Consider the following 23,875-nt stretch of genomic DNA (forward strand, 5'->3'; position numbering starts at 1 on the left):
GTTTTATAGATTATAAAGCCAAGTATACAAGAGGGTTAAGTAACTTACCATGGTCACACACATTAAGTAATGTGGTTGAGCTAAGATTCAAAAGCAAACAGTTAAGACTCTACAGTCACCATTCTTTTTTAAGATTTTACTCATTTATTTGACAGAGAGAACACAAGTAGGCAGAGAGGCACACAGAGAGAGGAGGAGCAGACTCTCTGCTGAGCAGGGAGCCCGATGTGATGCTGGGATCAATCCCAGGACCCTGGGATCATGACCTGAGCCAAAGGCAGACGCTTAACTGACTGAGACACCCAGGCACCCCTAAAGCCTCCATTCTTAACCACTATTCTGGGTTGCCTACCTTACAGAACCAAAAATAAACCATAAATGAGAAAGCGGTTCATCTAATGGACAACTAAAGGGATCCCCCATCTTGGTAACATAACTCAAAAATGTGTAGGTTAGAATAGAACAAGGGAGCATAGGAATAAAAATAGAAGCTGACTAAACTGGAGTAAACTAAGGGGCCAGGAACAGGGAGGGACCAGGAGAAGACAGCCTGAGTTGAAAGATTCTAACAATACACAAAACTGACAATGGCTTAGGAGCCAAATTATTCAAAGAATTACTACGAATCAATTCTTAAAACCATTAGGAAAAGAGGCAAATATGACAATTCACAGAAGAGAAAATCCATATAGCCAAAAAATGTAACAGAGCATCTCAACCTCTAAAGTGATCAGGGGAGGGGCGCCTGGGTGGCTCAGTGGGTTAAGCGTCTGCATTCGGCTCAGGTCATGATCCCAGGGTCCTGGGATAGAGCCCCACATTGGGCTCCCTGCTCAGTGGGGAGCCTACTTCCTCCTCTCTCTCTGTCTGCCTCTCTGCCTACTTGTGACCTCTGTCAAATAAATAAATAAAATCTTTTAAAAAATAATCAGGGGAATGCATATTATAATTTAAATACATTCTTACAAAAGTGGCACAAGGAAATGCACAAGAATGTTCACTGCATCCCTGTTTATAGTAGCAAAAAGCAAACAAACCTGTGGACAACCTAAGTATTCACTAATATATAAATTAGTAAGTTCCACTAGAACACAAACACAAATTAAATCAAACCAAATAGAACACCATGCAGCAGTTAAAATGAACTAGAAATATGTGTAACAACATGAGTAAATCTTGAAAACCTAATGGTAAGTAATAAAGTTTCAGAAGGATATGTAAAAGATAACATTAAGTTTATATTTTTAAATATACAAATACCATAAATTGTAGATAAACACATCTAGTAAAAGGGGACTTCAACTGTATCTGTGAAGTTTTGTTTCTTAAGAAAAAAAAAGGCTACAAGCAAATTTAATAAACTGTCAACATTCTGTCAAACCCAATTACTTTTTTTGCCTCTTTAATTTTTATAAATTTCAGTATATTTAACATACAGTATTATATTAGTTGCAGGTGTACAATATAGCAATTCAACAATTCTATACATTACTCAGTGCTCATCTCTCTACTTTTGTTTTATGTTATTAAGGAAGCATTGTTACATCTCTTATTTTTTAATATAGTTTTTAATTTTTTTATTAACATATAATGGACTATTTGCCCCAGGGGTACAGGTCTGTGAATTGTCAGACTTACACATTTCATAGCACTCACCATAGCACATACCCTCCCCAATGTCCATAACCCCACCACCCTCTCCCTACCCCCCCTTCTAAAACCCTCAGTTTGTTTTGTGAGATTAAGTGTCTCTTATGGTTTGTCTCCCTCCTGATCTCATCTTGTTTCATTTATTCCTTTCCTACCCCCCAAACCCCCTATGTTGCCTTTCAATTTCCTCGTATCAGAGAGATCATATGATAATTATCTTTCTCTGATTGACTTATTTCACTAAGCATAATACCCTCCAAGAGTACCATCCACGTCGTTGCAAATGGCAAGATTTCATTTCCTTTTGATGGCTGCATAGTATTCCATTGTATGTCTATACTACATCTTCTTTATCCATTCATCTGTTATGTCATATCTCTTATTTTAAGTAGGCTCCATGCCCAAGTTGGGACTTGAATTCACAACCCTAAAATCAAGAATCACATGCTCTATCAGCTGCACCAGCCAGGCGCCCTAGTACTGTTATGTTTCTTAAGTATAATAATGGCATTGCAGTGCCGTTAAAGAGAGATAAAAAGTGCTCATCAATTAGGGATGCATAGTGAAATAGGTGAACTAATATGCCTGGAATTTCCTTTAAAATATTCGAGGAAAAAAAAAGGTAGGGGGGAATAGGTGATCAATAAAATGTTGGTAATTATTACAGATGGGTATACTATAATGTTGTGAATGCTTGAACATTTCCATAAAATAAAACATTTTGGATTTTTAAAATGTTCACAATAGAGGGGCGGCTGGCTGGCTCAGTCAGAAGAGCATGTGACTCTTGATCTTGGGGTTGTGAGTCTGAGCCCCACATTGGATGTAGAGATTACTTAAATAAAAATTTTAGAAAATGTTCATGATAGAAAAATGAAAACAAGACTCCCCAGGATGGGCTGGTTTACTCATGGCAAAGAAATATAGAACTGATGGCACTTCTACTTATTCAATCAGACCAATGCCAGGTAGCACAACCTCTCCTGAATTGGAGCAGCTAAAAAAAAGAAGTTTAATAAAAAAGAAAATAATATCTACACCTATGCACTTAAAGACATAACCATTCTCTGGCATTATCGTTAGTGTTCATTCTAGACATTCAAATGATTTAGTTTTGCCAAATAATGCTTAGCAATTTAAAATATGTGGTTATTTGTAGAATGCCTCGAGAAAAATGATGTGTCCTTAGTATCTAACACAATGATGACAGCCCAAGTCCATAGGAGATTGGAATCACTGAGTCAGAAATTATGGCTATGGCAGGGCCTGCTTCTTCCACTTTGCCCTTGAGCTTAGTGTCAGAAGATATAAGGTGCACCCCCCCCCACACACACACACATTTCCTTAGGCAAGGTATTAAGAATTCTGTGCAAAGACAACACTTTTCAACCATGTGTTGGCAAAAACCACAGTGGGTGCAAACTAGGTCATCACCTGAAATTGCGGAGCTGCTTTAGAGCCAGTAGAGGGAGCATAACAGCTGTGGCCAAACCTCTGACCCCACAAAGCAAAGGAGGGCTAGTGGAACAAGGATAAATCAGTTCAGAACCTGAAAAAAACTGGGTAGTTCTCCTCTCTCTGTGAATCATCTAGAAAAATTCAAAGGAGCGGAGATGTATTGTGTGCTTCCACGCAGAGAGACTGTTGGACCTGCATATAATCAAGTGGAGAGCAGAATCCATAAAGCCAGCTCTGAGCGCCGGCCAGTTCAGTACTTCTGCAGGGTTGGTTGTCCCCAGTCTCTCTAGGGCTTCTGGGGGCAGAGGGGAGCACAGGGACCTCATAGGAAGGCAAGGCCTTTCTGCTTGGCACCAGGACCAGGCAAGCAACAAGCAGAGACCAGGGCTTCTAAGCCTGGTTTACTCATGAACGACTGCTTAGCTTTAATTCACCTGAGAACTCTGAAGGAACATAAGCTACTCTGTTGCTGGTCATTTGGGGTTGATTTAATTCTGCACTAAACTCACCAATTCATCCCAATGTACTATAATCACACTACGGCAACAGTTTTGAAGTTACAAAAAAACTTTATATTTAAAAGAGTACTCTTGGCGGGGCGCCTGGGTGGCTCAGTGGGTTAAGCCGCTGCCTTCGGCTCAGGTCATGGTCTCAGGGTCCTGGGATGGAGCCCCACATCGGGCTCTCTGCTCGGTGGGGAGCCCGCTTACCCCCAGTCTCTCTCTGCCTGCCTGTCTGACTACTTGTGATCTGTCAAATAAATAAATAAAATCTTTAAAAAAAAAAAAAAGAGTATTCTTTCAGGGTGCCTGGGTGGCTCAGTCAGTTTAAGCATCTTACTCTATTTCAGCTCAGGTCTTGATCTCAGGGTCATGAGTTCGAGCCCCGAATTGGGCTCCATGAGCTTACTTTAAAAATAAATAAATAAATAAATAAATAAATAAATAAATACTCTTTTGAAAGGGTTCTGAGGTATAATAGAAGCAAAAACTATACAAGCCCTCATGGCATACTGTAACAAAAGTAGTTATTTAAATTCTTATTTTATAGCCCAGAAAAACTGAGGCCCAGAAGGAAAAGAATTTGTTTTGGGCTTCCTCAGAAATTCAGGCAAGCAGAGGACAGGACTAAGAGAGCATTCTAAAACTTGATCCTTCAAATACTCCTGCAGCACATTGTCTGAAGAGCAAGAGACTAAACCATTTAAAAGTCCATCATTAGAAGTCGGGTTAAAATTACTGTTCAGTGAAATATACCAAACACAAAAGGACAAATACTGTCCAATTCCACTTATATGAGGCATCTATAGTAGTCAAATTCATAGTGACATTAAGTAGATGGTGGCTGTAGAGAGGGCGGGGATGTTGTTTAATGGAAACAGAGTTTCAGCTTTGCAAGATGAAAAATTACCGGAAATGAATGGTGATGATGGTTGTATAACGATAACAATGCAAATGTACTTTATACAACTGAACGGAATAGTTAAAAATAGTAAAAATGGTAAATTTTGTGTTATGTATATTTTACCACAATAAAAATACAAGAAGGTTTATTGTTCATGTATATACCATGTATTATGATGGGGGGAGGCATGAGGCACTTCTGTCTGTACTGACATGGAATAATCACTACGACCAAAAAGTGTTTGTGACTGTACTAACTATTCAAAACAATATTTTCTTTTTAAAAATGGCAGAATGGGATTAGATCCAGGATTTGCAGTCCTAGTAAATAAAGGTGGTACTATAGGGGCGCCTGGGTGGCTCAGTGGGTTAAGCCGCTGCCTTCGGCTCAGGTCATGATCCCAGGTCCTGGGTTCGAGCCCCACATCGGGCTTTCTGCTCAGCAGGGAGCCTGCTTCCTTCTCTCTCTGCCTGCCTCTCTGCCTACTTGTGATTTCTCTCTGTCAAATAAATAAATAAAAATCTTAAAAAAAAAATTAAAAAAAAAATAAAAAGGTGGTACTATAGAAGGGCACATGAAGTACAAGTTCTGGAAGAAAAGTGCCTAGATGCACCATCCATATGTCCCTGGGTGAGTTACTCTACTTCTCTAACCTCAGTTTTATGATTCTAAAATGAAGAAAATACCAAATATCTCACAGGGTCGTTGTCTGTATAGATATAAATATGTAAAAACACTTACCCAGTGTGTCATATATTAGGTATACATAACCCTCAGAATGTTCTAGTTTCTTGTACATATCATTCATGAATTTGTCCTAATGTTTCTAACTCTTGTTTTAGGTAGCACAAGAGTATGAAGAGCATGATACATTTTTTAAAAGATTTTATTTTTAAGTAATCTCCACACCCAGTGTGGGGCTTGAACTCACAAGCCTGAGATCAAGAGTCACATGCTCTACTGATTCAATCAGCACCCTGATACATTTTAATAAAACATATATGTATGTACACACACACACACACAAATTTGTATATGGAAGAGCAGAATCAAAATGTTTAACAGAGGTTATCTCTTGGAAACAGCAATTTTAGTTAATAACCCTTTATATTGTAGGGACATCTGGGTGGATCAGTCAGTTAAGTATCTGACTTCAGCTTGGGTCCTGATCCCAGGGTCCTGGGTTGGAGCCTCTGCTCAGCGGAGAGGCTGCTTCTCCCTCCCACCTCTGCCACACCCCCTGCTCCTACTCTCTCTCACATAAATAAAGTCTTTTTTAAAAAATCCCTTTTATATTGCTGTAGCTGTTTGTTTTTTTTTTAACTTACAGGGACAAAAGGAAAATTATTCAGCACGCCTTACATCTTTTTAGCCTATTTACTCCTTCTTTGTAGTGTGTATATTGCCACTTTGTGAAGCCAAACTTTTTGTGTGGCCCATACCTCTCCTGAGTTTTAAGAGCAGGCATGGAAATACAGAGGCTCAGCCTGTGGGCCACACAGCCAGCCACTTCAGTGAATGGGAAATGAAGTCTGTTTTGCTATTTTCCCAAAGATGAAAATAATTAGCATTATTCTCAGTACAGAAATTCATTCACATACGTCTCTGCTTGTGAGGTAAAAATTAAATAAACCCTTTTTCCAGATGAGGATCAGAGAGACATAATGACCTGCTAATGATCCAAGGAGCTAGGCCTGGAGCCTAAAACCAACTTGTGTCCCTCTTACCCCAAAGTGGGGAGGCCAAAATACTACTGTGAATTTTAAGCGAGTCTGCCCTACCACATTACACAGGAAAGAAAAGCATTTTCCACTTTGTCTCCATTATTTTTCTCCTAGAGATGCCTGGCATTTTAAATCATTTTCAAGTGTAGAGTTCTGTGGCATTAAATACATTCACATTTTCACATTGTTATGCAAGTATCACCACCACCCATCTCGAAAACTTTTTCATCCTCCCAATCTGAAATTCTGTACAAAATAATAAATCTCCATTCCTGCCTCTCCCCTGCCCTTGGCAACCATGATTCTAACTCTAGAGACCCTATTTCTGTCTCCAGGAGTTCAACTACTCTAAGTACCTCATATAAATGGACTCATACAATATTTGTCCTTTTATGATTAGCTTATTTCATCATAATGTCTTCATGGTTCAATACATATTTTGTGGCATGTGTCAGAATTTCCTTTTTAAGGCTGAATAATATTCTATTTTATGTATATACCACATTTTGTTTTGTCCATTCATGCTCCCAATCTTTGGCTTAGTGAATAATGCTATTATGAACATGAGTGTACAAATTACCTGCTCAACTCCCTGCTTTCAATTCTTTGGGGTTTATACCCAAAAATGAAATTCCTGGCTAATATAGTAATTCTGTTTACTTTTCTGAGGAACTGAAAACTATTTCTGAGTATTGTTTTCCACAGTGGCTGTGCCATCCTACATTCCCACCAACCAACACTGCACTAGACTTCCAATTTCTCCACATCCTCACCAACACCTATTATTTTGTTTTGTTTTGGTCTTGTATTTTTTTTTTAAATGTCCAGCGTTCCTAATACGAGGGCCAGAGCTCTCTCCCCACCTCAAGTTTATACATTTTTTATTGGCTTGTGAGGCCAATAGGGATACTTCTTGTCTAATTTGGTTTCTGGGAAGGCTTCATTCAGGTCCTCAATGGTCATCTGATCAAAGGGAACTATGTTCCTTAGCTTCTCCAGCTGTGTCTTGTATTCCACAATCTTGGCCTTTGAGACAAAAACTTGGCACAACTTTTCACATCATCTTTTTCTTCAGCATCCACCTGAACAGTGTATTTATCCTCTGGCACAGGAATCTTCAGGGCATTGAACTTCTTCTCAAAGTCATCTACCAAGCCAGCCTTCGCCACATTGGCCTTTTAGTAAGCCCAGTCGATAGTAGGGGGTTTCTCAGGGACAGTGGCCAACTTGGAGGTAAGTGTCTCATTCCAAGATTTCAGGGAGTTAGCAATGGCCCTCCGGTTTTGGGGTATGATCTCCCCAAAAGCTACCCAGTCAATAGTTTTTAGAGCAAGTTTTTGCCCAGCCATCTTGAGATCCTTCACTGACCCTGGCTGCCCAGAGTCCATGGTCTTGTGTTGTTTTTAAGTAACAGTTATCCTAATGGGTTTGAAATGTTTGCTGGCCTTTTTGACCTTCAAATAATACACCAAAACAACTCTCAAGTCCTTACTGAATATTTTGAAGCACCTCATGCAGTCTGTTATTTTTCTTCATTGTTTTATTTTATATTTACCTACTCTGAAAGTCAGTAGTAATCAGGGGCACCTAGACGGCTTGGTCGGTTAAGCTCCAACTCTTGGTTTCAGCTCAGGTTATGCTCAGGGGTCATGAGACTAAACCCTGGTTTGGCTCTGCTGGGTGTAGAGCCTACTTAAGATTCTCTCTGTCTCCACCCTCACAAGCTCTTGCTTTCCAAAAAAAAAGAAAAGAAAAAAAAGAAAGAAAAAGAGAGTAGTCACTCTTCTGCTCTCTCACTTCATCCGGACAAAAAAAGTTGCCTGCAGTTTATCCTCATTGGTGCTTCACTACTGGAAGGAAATGATGTCATACATAAATCTGAGATATTTATATGCATACTCTCCTCAAATCATATGCATACTCTCCTCAAATCACTTACAAAAACATTAAGAGCCCTAATCTCCATTTACCCAAGCCTGCCACTTCTGTAATTAGACCTATTTTAGAGGCAGATGTAGCATGAGGCAGCACAGCATTCAAAACCACAGGCTTGGCATACAAGTGCAAAGGTTCAACTCTCGATGTCACTACCACTTACTAGCTGAGTGCCTTCAGGCAGGTAACTTAACCTCTCTCACTTGTATCCTCTCCTCTGCAAAACTGAGAAAATAACCCCACCTGTTTTATAGTGTTATGTTAGGATTAATGAGATAGATCTGTGTGGAGGGCTTGGCCCATTGCCTGATACACAGTGTGAGCTACAGAAATGTTAGCCAATTGTATGCCATTTGAACTCCAACAATAGCTAACATAGCTAAATTTACTCTGGGCCAGGGGCTATCCTAAGATTTTACATTTAGTGGCTCATCTAATCCTTTTAACTATCTTATCAAAGAGGTATTGTTGTTATCCTTATTATCCAGATAAAACTACAGAAAAACTATCCTGAAGGTACACAGCAATCAAGAGTGGGATCGAGGATCTGAATCCCAGCCAGGTACTCTGGCTCCAGAGACTATACTCCTTACAGGATACAATTCAGCCTCTCAAATACAACAGGGGCCAGGACAAAGCAAATGAGGGAAACCTGTCAGAGTGAAGGGCGGACTGGAGAACATATAACCCTTTTAAAGAACAAGCTGCTACTGAGCTCCAGCCAGTTGTAGCCATAGAGGAATGCAGCCTCAAGATTGCCTGATCTTTGAATTTTTCAAGAAAAGCCAGCAACCTAAGGAGAAGGCTTTTTTCTTAAAGATTCTATTTATGTATGTATTTGCTTATTTATTTATTTAGAAAGCATGTGCACACAGGGGTGAGGAGGGGCAAAGGGTCAAAGGGAGAGTCTCAAGAAGACTGCCCTACTCATGACCCTGAGAGATCATGACCTGAGCCTAAACCAAGAGCCAGCTACTTAACCAGTTGAGCCACCCAGGCGCTCCCACAGACTGAAGGATTTTAATATAACAGACCGAAAATCTCTCTAGTATGGTTTCGGATTCTACAATGCAACTGATCTAAGAAACTTCCACTTGTTGAGTTTTGATATAATCTCAAAGAATATGCATAGTCATCTGATAAGGCATTAAAATACTCTTCCCTTTTCTAATTACATACCTGTGTAAGGCTGAATTTTCTTCATATGTCAGCTAAACCAATATTCCACAACAGATTAAATGTAAATGCCTTCATAATGTCTGACATTAAAAAGGTGGAAAGAGGTGACAATGTTACTTCTCTCACTATTTATTATTTTGGAAAATAGTTACTTTTCGTTATTATATTATTATGTTAATATAAGGTTTATTATTTCCTGTCTTAAATGAATTTTTAAGCTTTACCAGCTTTAAATTCTAATACAGTAAAAACTGATAAAGATGACCCACATAAAGTTCTTTGAGGTCTTCAATGACTTTTCAGAGGTCCTGAGACCAAAGAGTTTAAGAATTTTTTATTTCGAAAGTGGTTCTCACCCAGAGTGATCTCGCGCCTGAACCATTTGGCAACGTCTGAAGACATTTTTGTCATCCCAACAGGGGAGGTGCTGTTGGCATATACTGGTCAGAGGCCACGGATGCTGCTAAACATGCTACAGCACACAGGACAGCCCCCCATAACAAAGAATTACCCAGCCCAATGTCAATACCGTTGAGGCTGAGAAACCCTGCTTTTGAGAAATATTCAATGACCTACCCAAAAAATGTTAATATTAAGAAAACAGTTACAAGGCAGCAGAGATGACCTAATTCTAATTTTTTTTAAGATTTTATTTATTTATTAGAGAGATAGAGAGCACAGGCAGGCAGAGCAGCAGGCAGAGGGAGAGGGAGAAGCAGGCTCTCCACTGAGCAGAAAGCCCGATGTGGGGCTCGATCCCAGGACCCCGGGATCATGACCTGAGCTGAAGACAGCCGCTTAATTGACTGAGCCACCCAGGCACACCCTAATTCTAATTTTTAAAAAAAATTTTAAAAGATTTATTTATTTGAGAGAGAGAGGGAGAGAGCATGAGAACGCAAGCAGAAGGAGGGGCTGAGGAAGAGGGAGAGAGAGGATCTCAAGCAAACTCCCAGATGAGCACAGAGCCCAACCTGGGGTTCCATCCCAGGAGCCTGAGATCATGATCTGAGCTGAAATCAAGAGTCCACTTAACCGATGGAGCCACCCAGGCGCTCCCCAATTTTATTTTTAAAAACATGTACATATGCATACAAAAAAGGCTAAAATATGTCACCTGTGTCAAAAATGGTCATCCTGAGTAGGTGGATGTACTTCCTTTATCTCTTTATTTTCTGAATTTCCTACAGTTAATATAGATCTTTTTAAAAACTTATGAATAAATGGGAAGCCTGTCTTCTAAGTACCCTATTCTACTGACTTGCATGATTCAACAGGAAATTCTCAATAGTAAAGGAAGGAATTAACGAGATGTCAAAGAACAAAAGCTCCTCAAATAGAGGTAGGGGAACACTAAAAACAGATTCTTGTGTCTCAATAACAGTAAGGAATCACAAGGAAGTTATTAAGATAGTATGATGCACTATAAGGTACTCCCAGACCACAGATCATGTCCAGTCTCACTTCTTCTTCCATACAGAACTAACCTGGACAATATGTCTCCTGATTATATCACAGACACTCTCTTCATTTATTCTGAATAGTTTCTGATTTTTTCCTTTTTAAAAATAAAAACACTGCCTAACTTTTGCAAAATTCCTTGCATAAGCAACATTAACAACATAATAAAGCTTTCTTTTCTCTGCTTGAGCAATTCTAAAAAAGTTGAGCCAATGCAAGCCCAATGCTTTTTAGTCCTTTGAGGAAGGCACACGATACCCACCCACAAGCAGGTATAAACAGAGATGTCAACCCTGAGAGTCAAGGGCTGCTTGAAGCTGGTTGCCAAACATACAAATCTCAATTGTTTCTTGCCAGTATGTGGAAGGCAAAAACACATGCTTCAGTCATCTATCGCAGAGAGTGAGTGGTATCTGTATAAACCATCAAACTTGGTCAAGACACCACTAAAAAAGAAAACAAAACAATCCTCAGAGGTTCCAATTAGTCACTTGGCCTTAAGTAGTAACACAAAAGATACAACTGAAATTAGATACAAGACTTGAATGGAAATTCAGAATGAGAGAAGCTGTATAACAAGATTTTGACAGGCACCTAGGTTTACAGAAAATTCCTCCTCCTGAGTAATGTTCTTGGAAGGAAACAGACTTTCCAAAGTAGGGAAGTATAGGCTGACAAAAAATTAAAACTCGAGACTCAGCCAGTGACAGTGTGCCTCCAACCTGGAAAATCTCTACTGACTTATCTCTAAAATAACGGGCACTGTCAACTTACTCAAAACAACCATGTTCGGGGACAATGAAACTGCACATAAAATGTAGTAGCAGTGGGGCACTGGGGTGGCACAGTTGGTTGGTGTCAGACTCTTGATTTCAGTTCCGGTCATGATCTCAGGGTCCTGGGATTAAGCCCTGTGTTGGGCTCTGCACTCAGCAGAGAGTCTGCTTAAGGATTCTCTCTCCCCGTCTCCCTCTGCTCCTGCCCCCCACCACTGTTCACACATGCACACTCTAAAATAAATAAATCTAAAAAAATAAATAAGGAAAGAATGTGGGGCGCCTGGGTGACTCAGTGGGTTAAGCCTCTGCCTTCAGCTCAGGTCATGATCTCAGAGTCCTGGGATCAAGCCCCACATCGGGCTCTCTGCTCAGCAGGGAGCCTGCTTCCCCTTCTCTCTCTGCCTGCCTCTCTGCCTACTTGTGATCTCTCTCTCTCTCTCTGTCAAATAAATAAATAAATAAAATCTTTTTAAAAAATAAATAAGGAAAGAATGTAATGGCAGAGGAAGCCAACAAAAGAGTTTAACACTTTACCTGAGTAAAGCCCTTTAGAAACACAGAACCTCGTGACTTTCCCTACCGAGAGACCAGTTTTTAATCTTGATTGTACTATTTAACTAGTTGCAAACTACTGGGCAAATCACTTCTTTGCTCTTCTGTGTCCCTATAAGTAAAATTAAAAGCTTCAATTAGATGACCATTCATCTTTTCCAGCAATAAAATTCTATGGTTCTACAGAGACAGAACATTAGTAGTAAAAGAGCACAGTGACAATGGTGAAATTAGGCCTCTAAACCAGATCTCTTAAACCCTTTTTTAAAGATTTTATTTATTTATTTATTTGACACAGAGAGACAGAGAGAGCGAGAGAGGGAACACAAGCAGAGGGAGTGGGAGAAGGGAGAACCAGGCTTTCTCCTGAGCAGGGACCCCGATGTGGGGCTCCATGCCAGGATCTGGGATCATGACCTGAGCCGAAGGCAGACGCTTAACAACCAAGCCACCAGGCGCCCCTAAACTTCTTTACAGATGTCATTTCACAACATGAAAGATAGTCTAGAGCCAACTGGCCACATACCTGAAAAGCTACAATTCCTGAAAATCCTTCCCAGGGCCAATCTATACATTTGAGGGGCCAACTTTTACTCCAAATGTATTCTGGTGCTGGGCAGATACTCCATAACATGGAGTTTTAACAACATAGCTTTTTTTTTCTTTAAGATTTTATTTATTCATTTGAGAGAGAGAAAGAGAGTGAGAGAGAGAGCATGAGAGCTGAGAAGGTCAGAGAGAGAAGCAGACTCCCCATGGAGCTGGGAACCCGATATGGAACTCGATCCTGGAATTCCGAGATCACAACCTGACCTGAAGGCAGTCGCTTAACCAACTGAGCCACCCAGGCACCCTTAACGTAGTTTTAACATCAACATCACGCAACATTTTGGATAAAAACACCTCAGGAGAAAAAAAAATCCCACTCAGCAGGGAATCATTCCCCAAAACACCTTTCCTTAAAATGAACTGCAAAAGAAAAAACTCACAGGAAGACTTTTTTAAAGGGGGGAAGGAAGAAGTACAAGTGAACATCAGAACAATAACTCTAAGAGGAGATATATACAAAGGAAGGGGTAACTTCTAGGCTCTGGATGTAGCATTTTCTTAACAGTTTTAGCTGTCTCTACTGCTTTCTAATAAGAAAGGTAGGAACAAATGACTAACCAACCACTCAGCCTCTCAGGCTCAACACAATACCTTAAAAGTGGCAGCTGAAAGACCTGACAACAGAATGGAGGCTTGCAGGCTTTCTCACAGAGGCATTCGATGGTGAACAGGAAGAGCTAAGAGGGTACGGCTTCGGTTTTACTTGAGTACCAGGCAGCTCAGGTGATTATTAGTAGCAATATAACTTACCATTGAAATTAGGACTTTTTTTTAAGAATGAAAGGAGTGTTAATAATTGTACTGGCACAATGGGGAAATTGGGATAGTCCCAAGTAAACCAGAATATATGATCACCTTGTTATCAGGTGACCAGACCACAGCAAGGTAGGCGGGGGACCTACAGAGTTACCTTATCAACTATATAAGGTAATTTTACCTTGCTGTATCAAGGGGTAGGAGCCAAGCAGAAGCAAAAGGGAAGATGGGAATCAGTCTTTCCACCAACATCTCCACTACTAGGATCTGTTATAAACCTATCAATTTCCTCAGGTGCCATTTTCTCATTGATTCTTACATGCCCCAATCCTCCAGAATGTAACTTCCATTTTAAAATTGGCCAGAATAAGAAAAAAATTCTCAGGGCACAGGGACTTGACCTCCAATGCATGTCAATTCTACATCCTGAGAGGTGTGTGATAGAATCTTGGGTATCAACACTGCAAAGTGCAATGAGTGAGTAAGGTATCAAGGAAAGTGTGACTGTAAAGGTATGGGGAGAGCAGATAACGAAAGTGACAAACTGCTGTTGTCAAGTCTTTCCCTGAATTCCTGACTTAGGATAACTGATGTGAAGAGCAAGTGGATTCTAACCCTCCTTGTTAACGTAATCTGTGAATAACCTTGGAAAGGAAATGCCTTCTTTTTCACAGAAGCAAAGTGTAGTTGCTGGTGACAGAAGTAAATTTTATTTGCAAAACATTCTAGTTAAGCTCACTAAGGATTAAACAGGCTTATCATTTGGTCTAAGAGTCATACCTTCCTTTGTTGGTATTGTGTCTGTGCCAATGTACTTCCAAATGACTTACTAGTATTCTCTGGGCAAATTATCCCATATTACACTGTTTAAACTTCTTCCAAAAAGCACTTTATCGTTACTCATCTATGTCCTTATGAGGAGACACCTATTTCTTTTGGATAAAATCAGGCAAATGTACTCAACCAGTATGCTTTCAGGAGATATCAAACTCAAATTACAGGCTCAGTAAACAGTATGAGTCATGTATGTTGTTTGTATTTTTGGTTGGGCTAATGGAGAAGAGGAACCAAACTGGTAACCAGAAAAAACCCACTCCTAATTACACTTCGCTAAAGCAGGTAAAGTTTAACCCAGTGTGAAGTTACATGGTTTATGTAAGCAAGTGTAAACACACAAAGCATAAGGAAGAAGGAGACTTTAGATGACTGTCAAGACCAATGTCTAGGTGAAGTGATTTCTAGCACTAAGAGAGTTCTGATGGAGGGGTGTATATGGTAGCTATGACTAGAACTATGCTTACTGGCTTGAAGCCCACTGATCTATCCCCACAGCTATACCCCTTTCTTCATTTACACAAAAGCAGAGGGAAAAGCAGCTAGCAAAGTGTGATAGCAAGAGAAGAGAATGTTGGGGAAAAGTCAGAGCCTACAGAACAGTCTAAAAATTTCATAGTCAGCATATCTCAGCTGCTCCAGCAGACTCCGGCTGCAAATCCAGCTCTACCACAAACTACATGAGCCTTGGAAGTCACTTAACTTCCCTGTGCCTCAGTTTCTTCATATGTAAAATAAGGATAACAGCACTAACCCTACCGTTGGTAAGGTTAAGTATTAAATGTGGTCACATACATAAATGTGCCTGACATAGGAAACACCCCCAAATAATATGTGATAAATGAACGACATGATCAAAAATTAGCTATTTTTTGTTTAACATTTATCTTTGTGAACAGCAATGTCTCAGATGAACATCAGGTAAGGCATTCCTATTTAATTTGGTATACTCTGGGGAGCACTGTAGATTTTTTTGAGGGATCAGCAGCAGATGTGTGATCATGACAGTTAAGTTCTGGGAGGCTTATGTTGGCAGCAGTGACTAATAAGTATTAAAGCTGAAAAAAAACAAAAACTTCGGAAGCAGCTACTGGAACCAAATTTCCTACAAAGACCAAGGTAACAGGCCAAGGTAATAACCTTTTTTCATCCCTAGAATTAGATTTCACTTCATTTTAACCAGAAACAATGAATTCCGATATCTATTCTTCCACCAATGCCCTACCTGTTCTCTGCATTACAGAACCCTCAGCACTCATTGATCGGTGTCCTGTCTTGATTTTTTTAGCACCTAGCTATGACAATGAATACAAAACCTGCAAATGACTAGGCCATAGATAATACTGGCTATTCTCCAAGCGGCAAATAAAACATATTTAGTGCTTAGCAGAGAGCCTGGCATACATTATAAACTAATTAAGATTAAAGAGGCACACACAGTATATTCCCATTAAATATTTTTAATGAACAAATAAACATAAACATAAGATACCTGTGTGGAACAAGTTAACTTTATTTACAGCAAAACACAGAAATATAATTAATCATCTAAGAGGAGCAACTAGAGTTGCACATGCGCTCAGAAATTGCTCATTTTTCAGTTTTCAATTTTTAAAAGATTCAGAAAAGGTAAATTACCCTATAAGAAAAGGGAAAGAAAAATATAAAAAGGCAACTCAGAAACAGCACATGCCTCAGAGCAATGGGCCCTACTTGACCTGCGGACTGCCAAATACTAACAAGGCAGCTCCGGGCAAGTCATCTTTCTACTTTTCCATTCCCCTTTCCATAATATGAAGATCTTTCCTTCTCTCTGATTCAATGAGGAAGAAAGAAGATACAAAAAAGACTACCTAATGCAGTACTTCCCGAGCTTCAGTCAATCTCAATCAACTTTTGATTTCTGCCATATCCATGTAACACATTCACCATTATTTTTCTTTACATTGACTTTTAAAAATTTTAACCTCACCTTAAGCAATAAATTCATTAAAAATATTTTATATATGCTGTTTAACTTTTCCATTTATTTATTCAAAGATCACTTAAAATCAGCTTACATATCCACAGGCAAATAGTAACCTAACCCTTATAACTTAAAATCAAAATTTTAAACACAACAGAGAATCAAGTAGAAAAGAAATGTAATTTCACATTCTCACAATAATCTGAGGTTAATCTTAACAGATAAATATTCAGTTCTTTAACTGTTAAGAGACAATACTTATGTGGGTTACCAAAAATTGAAAATAGAACTGATTCCCTCTTAAGCTACACAATCTTCATTTGAATTAGGGTTTTAGTTCCTTTAATTTTAAAAGGCTTTAATACTACCCTTGAGTATCTAAATTCAGACTAAAACAATAAGAAAAGCAATTATTTCTTTCTTGAAACCATAAAAAAGAAAAAAATTAAAATTAAGTGCTGTTTATTAACAAATAGAAGTGACCTTCACTTGGCTCAATGCATAAGATAAATGAAACTACTTCTTAACTCACAATTCAGAAGGCAGCATCTATCTGTGTTTCAAGTTCTACTGGTCAGTAAAGCTTCCCTGATCTAAAGGATTCCAACTGCACTTTACAACCAAATCTAACAATAATCGGTGAATGAGCACTTGTGTCGTCCCCAGGATACATAACTGAGGGCTATTGCTCCTCTTAGAAACTCTTAGTAAAATAAAAAACACACTGGCATTAAGTTAAGTCAGTGATGATCCTTTGAACAATACAGAACACAAAGACAACTTTTTGCTGTACTAATAATGTGTAATAAAACTGGTGGGTCATCAGTTCAACCTCACTGGCTTATTTTATTTTAGATTTTATTTATTTATTTGACACAGAGAGAGAGACAGCAAGAGAGGAACACAAGCAGGAGGAGTGGGAGAGGGAGAAGCAGGTCTCCCGCTGAGCGGGGAGCCTGATACAGGGCTCAGGGCTCCATCCAAGGCCCCGGGATCATGACCTGAGCCAAAGACAGACCCTTAATGACTGAGCCATCCAGGCGCCCCCTCACTAGCTTATTTTAAAATAGAAGTGACAAACCTAGGCATAATTCTAAATCTGCCAATCTCTGATAGATATCAATTAGCTGACTGAAGAACAAGTGGGAAAAATAATGTGCATCTATAAATATCCATGTTACCTTATCCTTATGACACGATCTCTGTAATTCATCATAGCAATGTCTTCCAAGGCCATCTCTAACGAGCCCTTCCTTTCCCGCTAAAACTCATAAACAAGAGGATTATTTGCTATAATAAGTCCAGCAAACCAGAGAAAAATCAGGTATCCTCTAAAGTATCATAAAGCAGAGGGGAAACATTTTTTAAAGGGCCATGGACTCTTACAGATGGTAAGTAAATGTTCCTAAAATGCAAGGTTAAGAGCATGGTTTATACCTGATTGATCATTTCTGTTCTAATTGCTTCTGCTTTATAAACTATGCACTCAAAAACTATTTGTTGAATTAATTGATAGACCAAAAGATAAAATTTAACACCTTCACAGCAATGGATTATGGGTAAATAGAAAGGCCCAGAAGAAAATCCAATAATTGATTCCCTAATCCCCTTATTGAAATGTATGTACTATGAAAGCTTTTTCAAGTCACAAATCTGCCCTACCACTAGCCATATTTTTCCTGATAAACTAACCACTAGACCAACAAATTCATTCCAACTAAACACATGAGAAGTTCTAATAAGGCTAAAACTTTATTCCACTGGCTAAAGCCAAACACTTTACCTGTAGATAACATGCTCTTAGATGAACTGACAAAAAAACTGATTCCATAAAATTGACAGAATTAGCGATTGGGAAACAGGAATGATCATTAATTGATAGGTTCAAATCGAGCATACGGTTATTACCACAGCTATTATTTGATGTTTAAAAATACGCTTTGATGAGAATACTGGGGTTAAGCTTATTTACAAAGCATTTTTTTTTTTTTAAGATTTTATTTACTTGACAGAGATCACAAGTAGGCAGGCAGAGAGAGGAGGGGAAGCAGGCTCCCCGCTGAGCAGAGAGCCCAATTCGGGATTCAATCCCAGGACACTGGGATCATGACCTGAGCTGAAGGCAGAGGCTTTAACCCACTGAGCCACCCAGGCACCCCTTATAAAGCATTTTTAACAGTTCATCTCATTGAGAGCTTTCTCAATTTTTCACATTGTACGGTCCTATGCACAAATAAATGTTAGATATTGAAAGTCCTACACGCAAATAAATGTTAGATATTGAAAGTGTCAATCTCCTAAAAGCTTTTGGTGAGGGTCAAGCTAAATAACCATACAAAGCTTTGCAGCAACAGCAACCAGAGCAAAAGCAGGGGCTAGGCTCTGGTGCTAAGAACTTAACAAGTGTTATTTCTACAGTCCTCACCACAACCCTGTGGGGTATTACTGCTCTTAATATATAGCTGAGGAATCGGAGAGTGAGTGACTTAACAAAGGTAACCCAGTTAGCAAATAGCTGATATTCACCCCCAGGTGGCCTGACTCCAGAATTCATGCTATTAATCGCTACCTAACTTATGATAATAAAGTCAGAGACCTACATGAAACAGAAATAGAACTAAACTTATAAACTTATCACTTATAAATATTATGACCAAGTAGATATAGTTAAATGTTTCTCCCCATGCACAACTCCTATTAACTAACGCTGAAACAGTACAGGTACAGATGCTATTGGAAAAACTTCTGAAGGTGCTTTTCCTACATTTAGTCATAAGCATCAAGAAAGAGATCATAATCTCTCACTGAAACTTAAAACTTCATACTAATGGGTTATTAATCTGCTAGTTCTACAGGTTCTCATTATCAATTAGTCTTAAATATCAATTTCAGGGAAAATAGTATTATTAGATGCAACCAAAGACTTAAAGGGTAAACCCAGGATATCCCACAAATACGTGTTCTGGCATAAATTCCTTGATGTTGGTAGGATCTCTTATGAGTAGTACTTCAACGTACCTTGTGCCTTTTCATTACACATCAAAAAGTCACAAAACTATTCTGTCTGCCCCATTTGCACAGGTCTGTTACCAATACTGTTAAGAACAAGTGTCAGCTAATAACATCACAGGTTAAAAGTACCAAAGGGAAGGAAAACAAGCTCAGCATTTTCTCTGAGAGACAGGTCACACTGTTTTAGCTCACAAACCTAAACTTTACCTAATGTAATTCTCACAAGAGCCCTTCAGGTAAGTGCTGGTACATCAGGAAGCAGACCCAGAGAGGCTTAGCAACTTGACTACAAGGTCACACATTAAATGACACAACAGTGATTTCAACCATGTATATGCTATACCCCCCACTGCCTTACAGGATAGCAAAGTAATGCCCTTTTCTGAACAACAATAAAGAAAAACACTTTTTAAGTTAAAAGTATTTTAATGTTTAAAAAAAAAAAAAATCCTCCCACTTGTTGCTGTCACAGTCTCACTGCCCAGCAGAACACCTTTTCTCCTTCCTGATTTTCTCTGGCTTACTCTTAGTATCTGCTGGCCTCATTGTGCCCTGGCAAAGGGGCCAGCTGTTAGAACAAAACAGCAATGATGTATCCTTAACAAACCACATTTTACAAGGCCACAGGAACCATGCAAATATTTTTGCCCTAGGTAGAAGTTAATTCTGCCAAATAGTTATGTGTCAGTTACAAGAAATGTGAGCCTGCCCAAACATTTAGGAAATAAAAACAGTGAACAAACTATGAACATACTATCATTTTACTCACAGCTTTCTAAAGTCTTTAACCAATCCAGACAAGATACAAGGACAACAAAATGCATAAAGGTAATTTCATTACCATCGTAGAGTCTGGCCTCCCACCACATTATTGTAAAATATAAGGGATACAGAGCATTAGCCTCAAAATCCTAAGAGCCTCTCCCCTGGTGTTAACCGCTAAAGGACAATGACAGATAAGAGAATATGTAAACCTGACACTTTAAATAGTTTTAAATTGGGGAAGATTATTGAAGGACTTCCCAGAACAATATTCAATTAGCTTTAACAAGTTAAGGTGTATTTATGAATCCCAGAGGGGGCTTCCTTATCTGAAGCAAACAGGAGGAAATTTTTGTTAGCATAAGTTGTACTGATAATGGAAGATGAATAGCTAAAGGCTTTTAACCAAAAGTTTTTGTTCAGGAAATAAGAAAGAAAAGCTAAGTATCGGAGCTGGGGGGGGGGGGGGGGGGGCTCAGGGTCCTGTTCCAGGGACTAGGAACAAGCACAGAAGTAGATAAAAAGGAAACAGGAAGGACTGAGCTAGAGGAAGTGTGGAGGGGAAGGAGGAGGAGTAAGGAAGGAGCGAAGAAAACTGAAACCCAGAAAGTAATGATGGAGATGGGCAACTCAGGCCTAGAAAAATAAGGAAATAAATGCCTGAAATCAGGAGGTTTGCCAGAGCCTGCCCTGTGGAAAGGACTCTCCTCTTCTATAGGACTACAATTAAGATAAATTAACTGGGCAAGACTAGAGAAAAAGGGGTTCATTTGAGACACAGGGGAAGGTCCTGAAAAAGGGTTAACTTATTGAGAATAGAGACAACATTTCAGTGTTTCTTCAAAAGTGTTAAGTTAAACTGGGTGAGTTGGAAGGCATGTAAATTATATCTTAATAAATCTGTTATTTTTAAAAAGTGTTAAGCCGGGAAACGTATGACTGTACCGTAATTAGTTCAGCCTGTAAGAGTACCCCCCAAATTCCCTCACCAAGTAGAAGAATTTCCTTGTGTCTGGGGACATCTCTGTTGGAAAACATCAGTCTGTTAAGGAGACTAGAGTATAATAAATACAGAAGGAAAAAAAAAAAACAAAAAACGGTGAGCTCTCTAAAGAGATCTTCCCCATTTCTGCCCTCGGAATTTTTGGCAGTGTTGGGGAAGGAAGCTTTTGTTTGGGGTATGCCTTGAAGTAGAATATCAGGTTTCTTCAGCGGATGATCTAGGGCCAACATCTACCTAGTCAAAGAGAAAACGATCTAGGGTGGAAAAGTCAAGTGAGTTCTGGAGAAACCCCAGAAGGTTTATCGTGAAAAGATCACACAAGTCTTATCTCTGCTACCCCTAAATTGGACTGTACGCCCGTGCCACTTCCGACTGTTACTGGCGATGAAGACGGATGCTTTGCCATGATCGCAGAAGTTTCTGGCCAGCTGCCCACTGACGTAAATTAGAAAACCATTCGGGGACTGGCCTGGGTGAAGCGAAGCGCCACGTCCAGCGCTGGGCTCCCGCTTCCTCCCTCTCAACGCAGGAGAAGGGACAGAGCAGGGTAGAAGGCGAGCCGTCTTCGCCCTCCTCCCCTTCAACCGCTTTCGGGGAGTCGCCCGGCGGACCCCATCCCCAGTCGCCCACCTGGGGCCCGAGACCCCCCGGGAGGAGGGCGGCGGCGGCGAGCGCCCCCGCGGGCAGCAGGCGCACCTCCCCCGGGGCAGCTGTCGCCGCGGCCCGCCCGGCCCGGGCCTCCCCGGGCGCAATAGGCTATCGATTCAGCTGCCTGTCGCTAGGAGCCCCGGGAGAGCGAGGCCTACACCGCCGGGCCGGAGCCCCGGCCTCGATTTCGCCACTTTCCCCACACCAGAGGGGGAGCCCGGGGGCAGCCGAGCCCAGCTGGGCGGGAGGGAGGAGGCGCGGAGACCACCTGCAACGGCAGCGGCCGGCAAGGGGGGTGCGGGCGGGGGGCTGCAGCCAACAAGTCTCTGGGGGTCGCCCACCCACCACCCCCCGCCTCACAAGTTACGCGTTCAAGTTCTGGCCGGTGTCCCGTGGCCTCCAGAGCCCCCAGCACTGCCCACACCGTAAGAAAAACACGACGCGGAAGAGGCCACTACAGCAAAGGGGAGATGGAGCCGGGCCCCTCAGGGCGCCGACCGGGGGGCGGCCAACAGCTACCCGCCCGGCTCCTCTCCTCGCTCACCCAGCCAGCCCCCCGAGTCGCGGCCCCCGACCCCTCGGCGGCCAGCCCTGTCACCGCCCGGCCCCCAGCCCCAAGGCCCCTTCTCCCGGACGCCGGCGCCAGGGACTCGAGCTCCCCCTGGCCTCCGGCGCGCCTCGGCCTCCTCCCCCTCCGAATCCCCAAAATGCCCCCCGCACCTTTTAAAGTACACCGAGCAAGAGTTTCCCATCAAACTTTGTCAGGCGGTAATCTCGCCCCCCCCCCCCCCCCATCCCCGACCCACACTTCCAGGGCAGTCATCAGGAGAGATCACTTTGCACTTGGGATAAAGCGAATTAAGGACCTGTCAACCATTTTAGGTCTTTTTTTTTTTTTTTTTTTAAACAGAAGACATCCTCTCCTTCCCCTCCCTCCCCTGCAAGGGTTTGAATTTGACACCAAACCTTCCCACCGCAGAAGAGGGGTTGAGGAGGGAGGGGGTGGGGGCAGAGGGGAGAAGGAGGGTGGCGAGGGAGAGCGAAAGGGGAGGTTGGAAGGGGGCCGGGAGGCGCGGGGCGGGGAAGGGGGTTGATTTACCTGAGACCAGCCACTGGCCTCCATTGTTGGAGAATTCAATGGCATTGACACAGCCGAAGTGGCCGAGGAGGTCCTTCTTGTAGAGGTTTCTGCAGCCTCGCAGGCGTCTCCTCTGAAAGTCCTGAGTGAGCAGGGGGTCCCCATGCAAGCCCCGCTGGGACAAGAAGCCCACCACTGACCTCATGCTGCCCCCCAGGCCAGCTCTCCTCTTCATGCTGGAACCGCCGCCGCCGCCGCTCGCGCCGCCGCCCCTCCCTTGGCCTCACGCGCGGCCGCCGCTCTCCCCCCACCCAACCCTCCCCCCGCGCTGCGATCCGGATGGTTCTTTAACCAGCCATGGCAGACGGAGCGAGGTGTGCAGACACTCGGTGGCGTTCGCGGCTTCCTGAGGGTCCCACCCCTCCCTTTCCCCCCTTAGGCTCCTCCCTCTCCTCCGCCTCCTCCAGCAGCTGATCTTCAGCTGCGGCCGCGCTTCCGCGACGCGCGGCCCTTCCGCCGGCCGCCGGTGCCGGGGAACGCGGGCGGCGGCTGCCCCTCCCCCGCCGCGGGCTGCTGGCCGGAAGAACGCGGGCGGCTGGCCTGGAGACCGCGGGCGGCGGCGCGGCTTTCCCGCCGCAGCTCCTCCCAGCGCTGCGCCCCCTGAGTGCCGCACTCTGTGAAGTTGAGGGCGCGTAACAATCAGAGCGGTAGCCGGGCTGCGGGCTCGCCTTCCTCCCCCGGCCGCCGGCGCTCCTTCCCCACCCGCGGGCCTGGCGTCGGGGCGAGGTCGGCTCCCCGCTCCTCTTTTTTTCGGTGGGGAGAATGCAGCCCGGGGGTGGCGGAGGGGTGGAGGACCGCCCGGGGTTCGTCTCATCCTCCCCCACTCCCCCCGAGCCCAGTCCAAGGAAAGGGAACCTGGAGTTAGGGCTGGACACGGGGTAAGGCCGCTTAGGGGTTTTGTGAGTGCACCCGTCCCTCCCCTACCAAGTAAATGTTTTAATATTCCCCGCATCCCACCCCACCGCCCCCCCGTTCAGTTCTCCCTTCCTACAGCCATTCAGTAAA

At 42.2% G+C, this 23,875-nt stretch overlaps 1 protein-coding gene and 1 pseudogene across 3 annotated transcripts in view; both read right to left on the bottom strand.

Moving 5' to 3' along the window:
- DCAF5 (DDB1 and CUL4 associated factor 5) overlaps positions 1-23,436 on the bottom strand; it is a 102,963-nt gene extending 79,527 nt beyond the window's left edge. Inside the window, exon 1 of one of the 3 annotated variants that reach the window (XM_047735819.1) lies at positions 22,832-23,436. In XM_047735819.1, the coding sequence (XP_047591775.1) occupies positions 22,832-23,045 (214 nt within the window). In that variant the 5' untranslated portion in view covers positions 23,046-23,436. The remainder of the gene's footprint in view (positions 1-22,831) is intronic. The other 2 variants (XM_047735818.1, XM_047735820.1) reach the window with 2 other exon arrangements.
- Positions 7,084-7,875, bottom strand: LOC125103874 (ATP synthase subunit d, mitochondrial-like; annotated as a pseudogene).
- Positions 23,437-23,875: the final 439 nt, after the last annotated feature.

Source organism: Lutra lutra, chromosome 7 (genome assembly GCF_902655055.1).
Source record: "Lutra lutra chromosome 7, mLutLut1.2, whole genome shotgun sequence".
Lineage (NCBI taxonomy): Eukaryota > Metazoa > Chordata > Mammalia > Carnivora > Mustelidae > Lutra > Lutra lutra.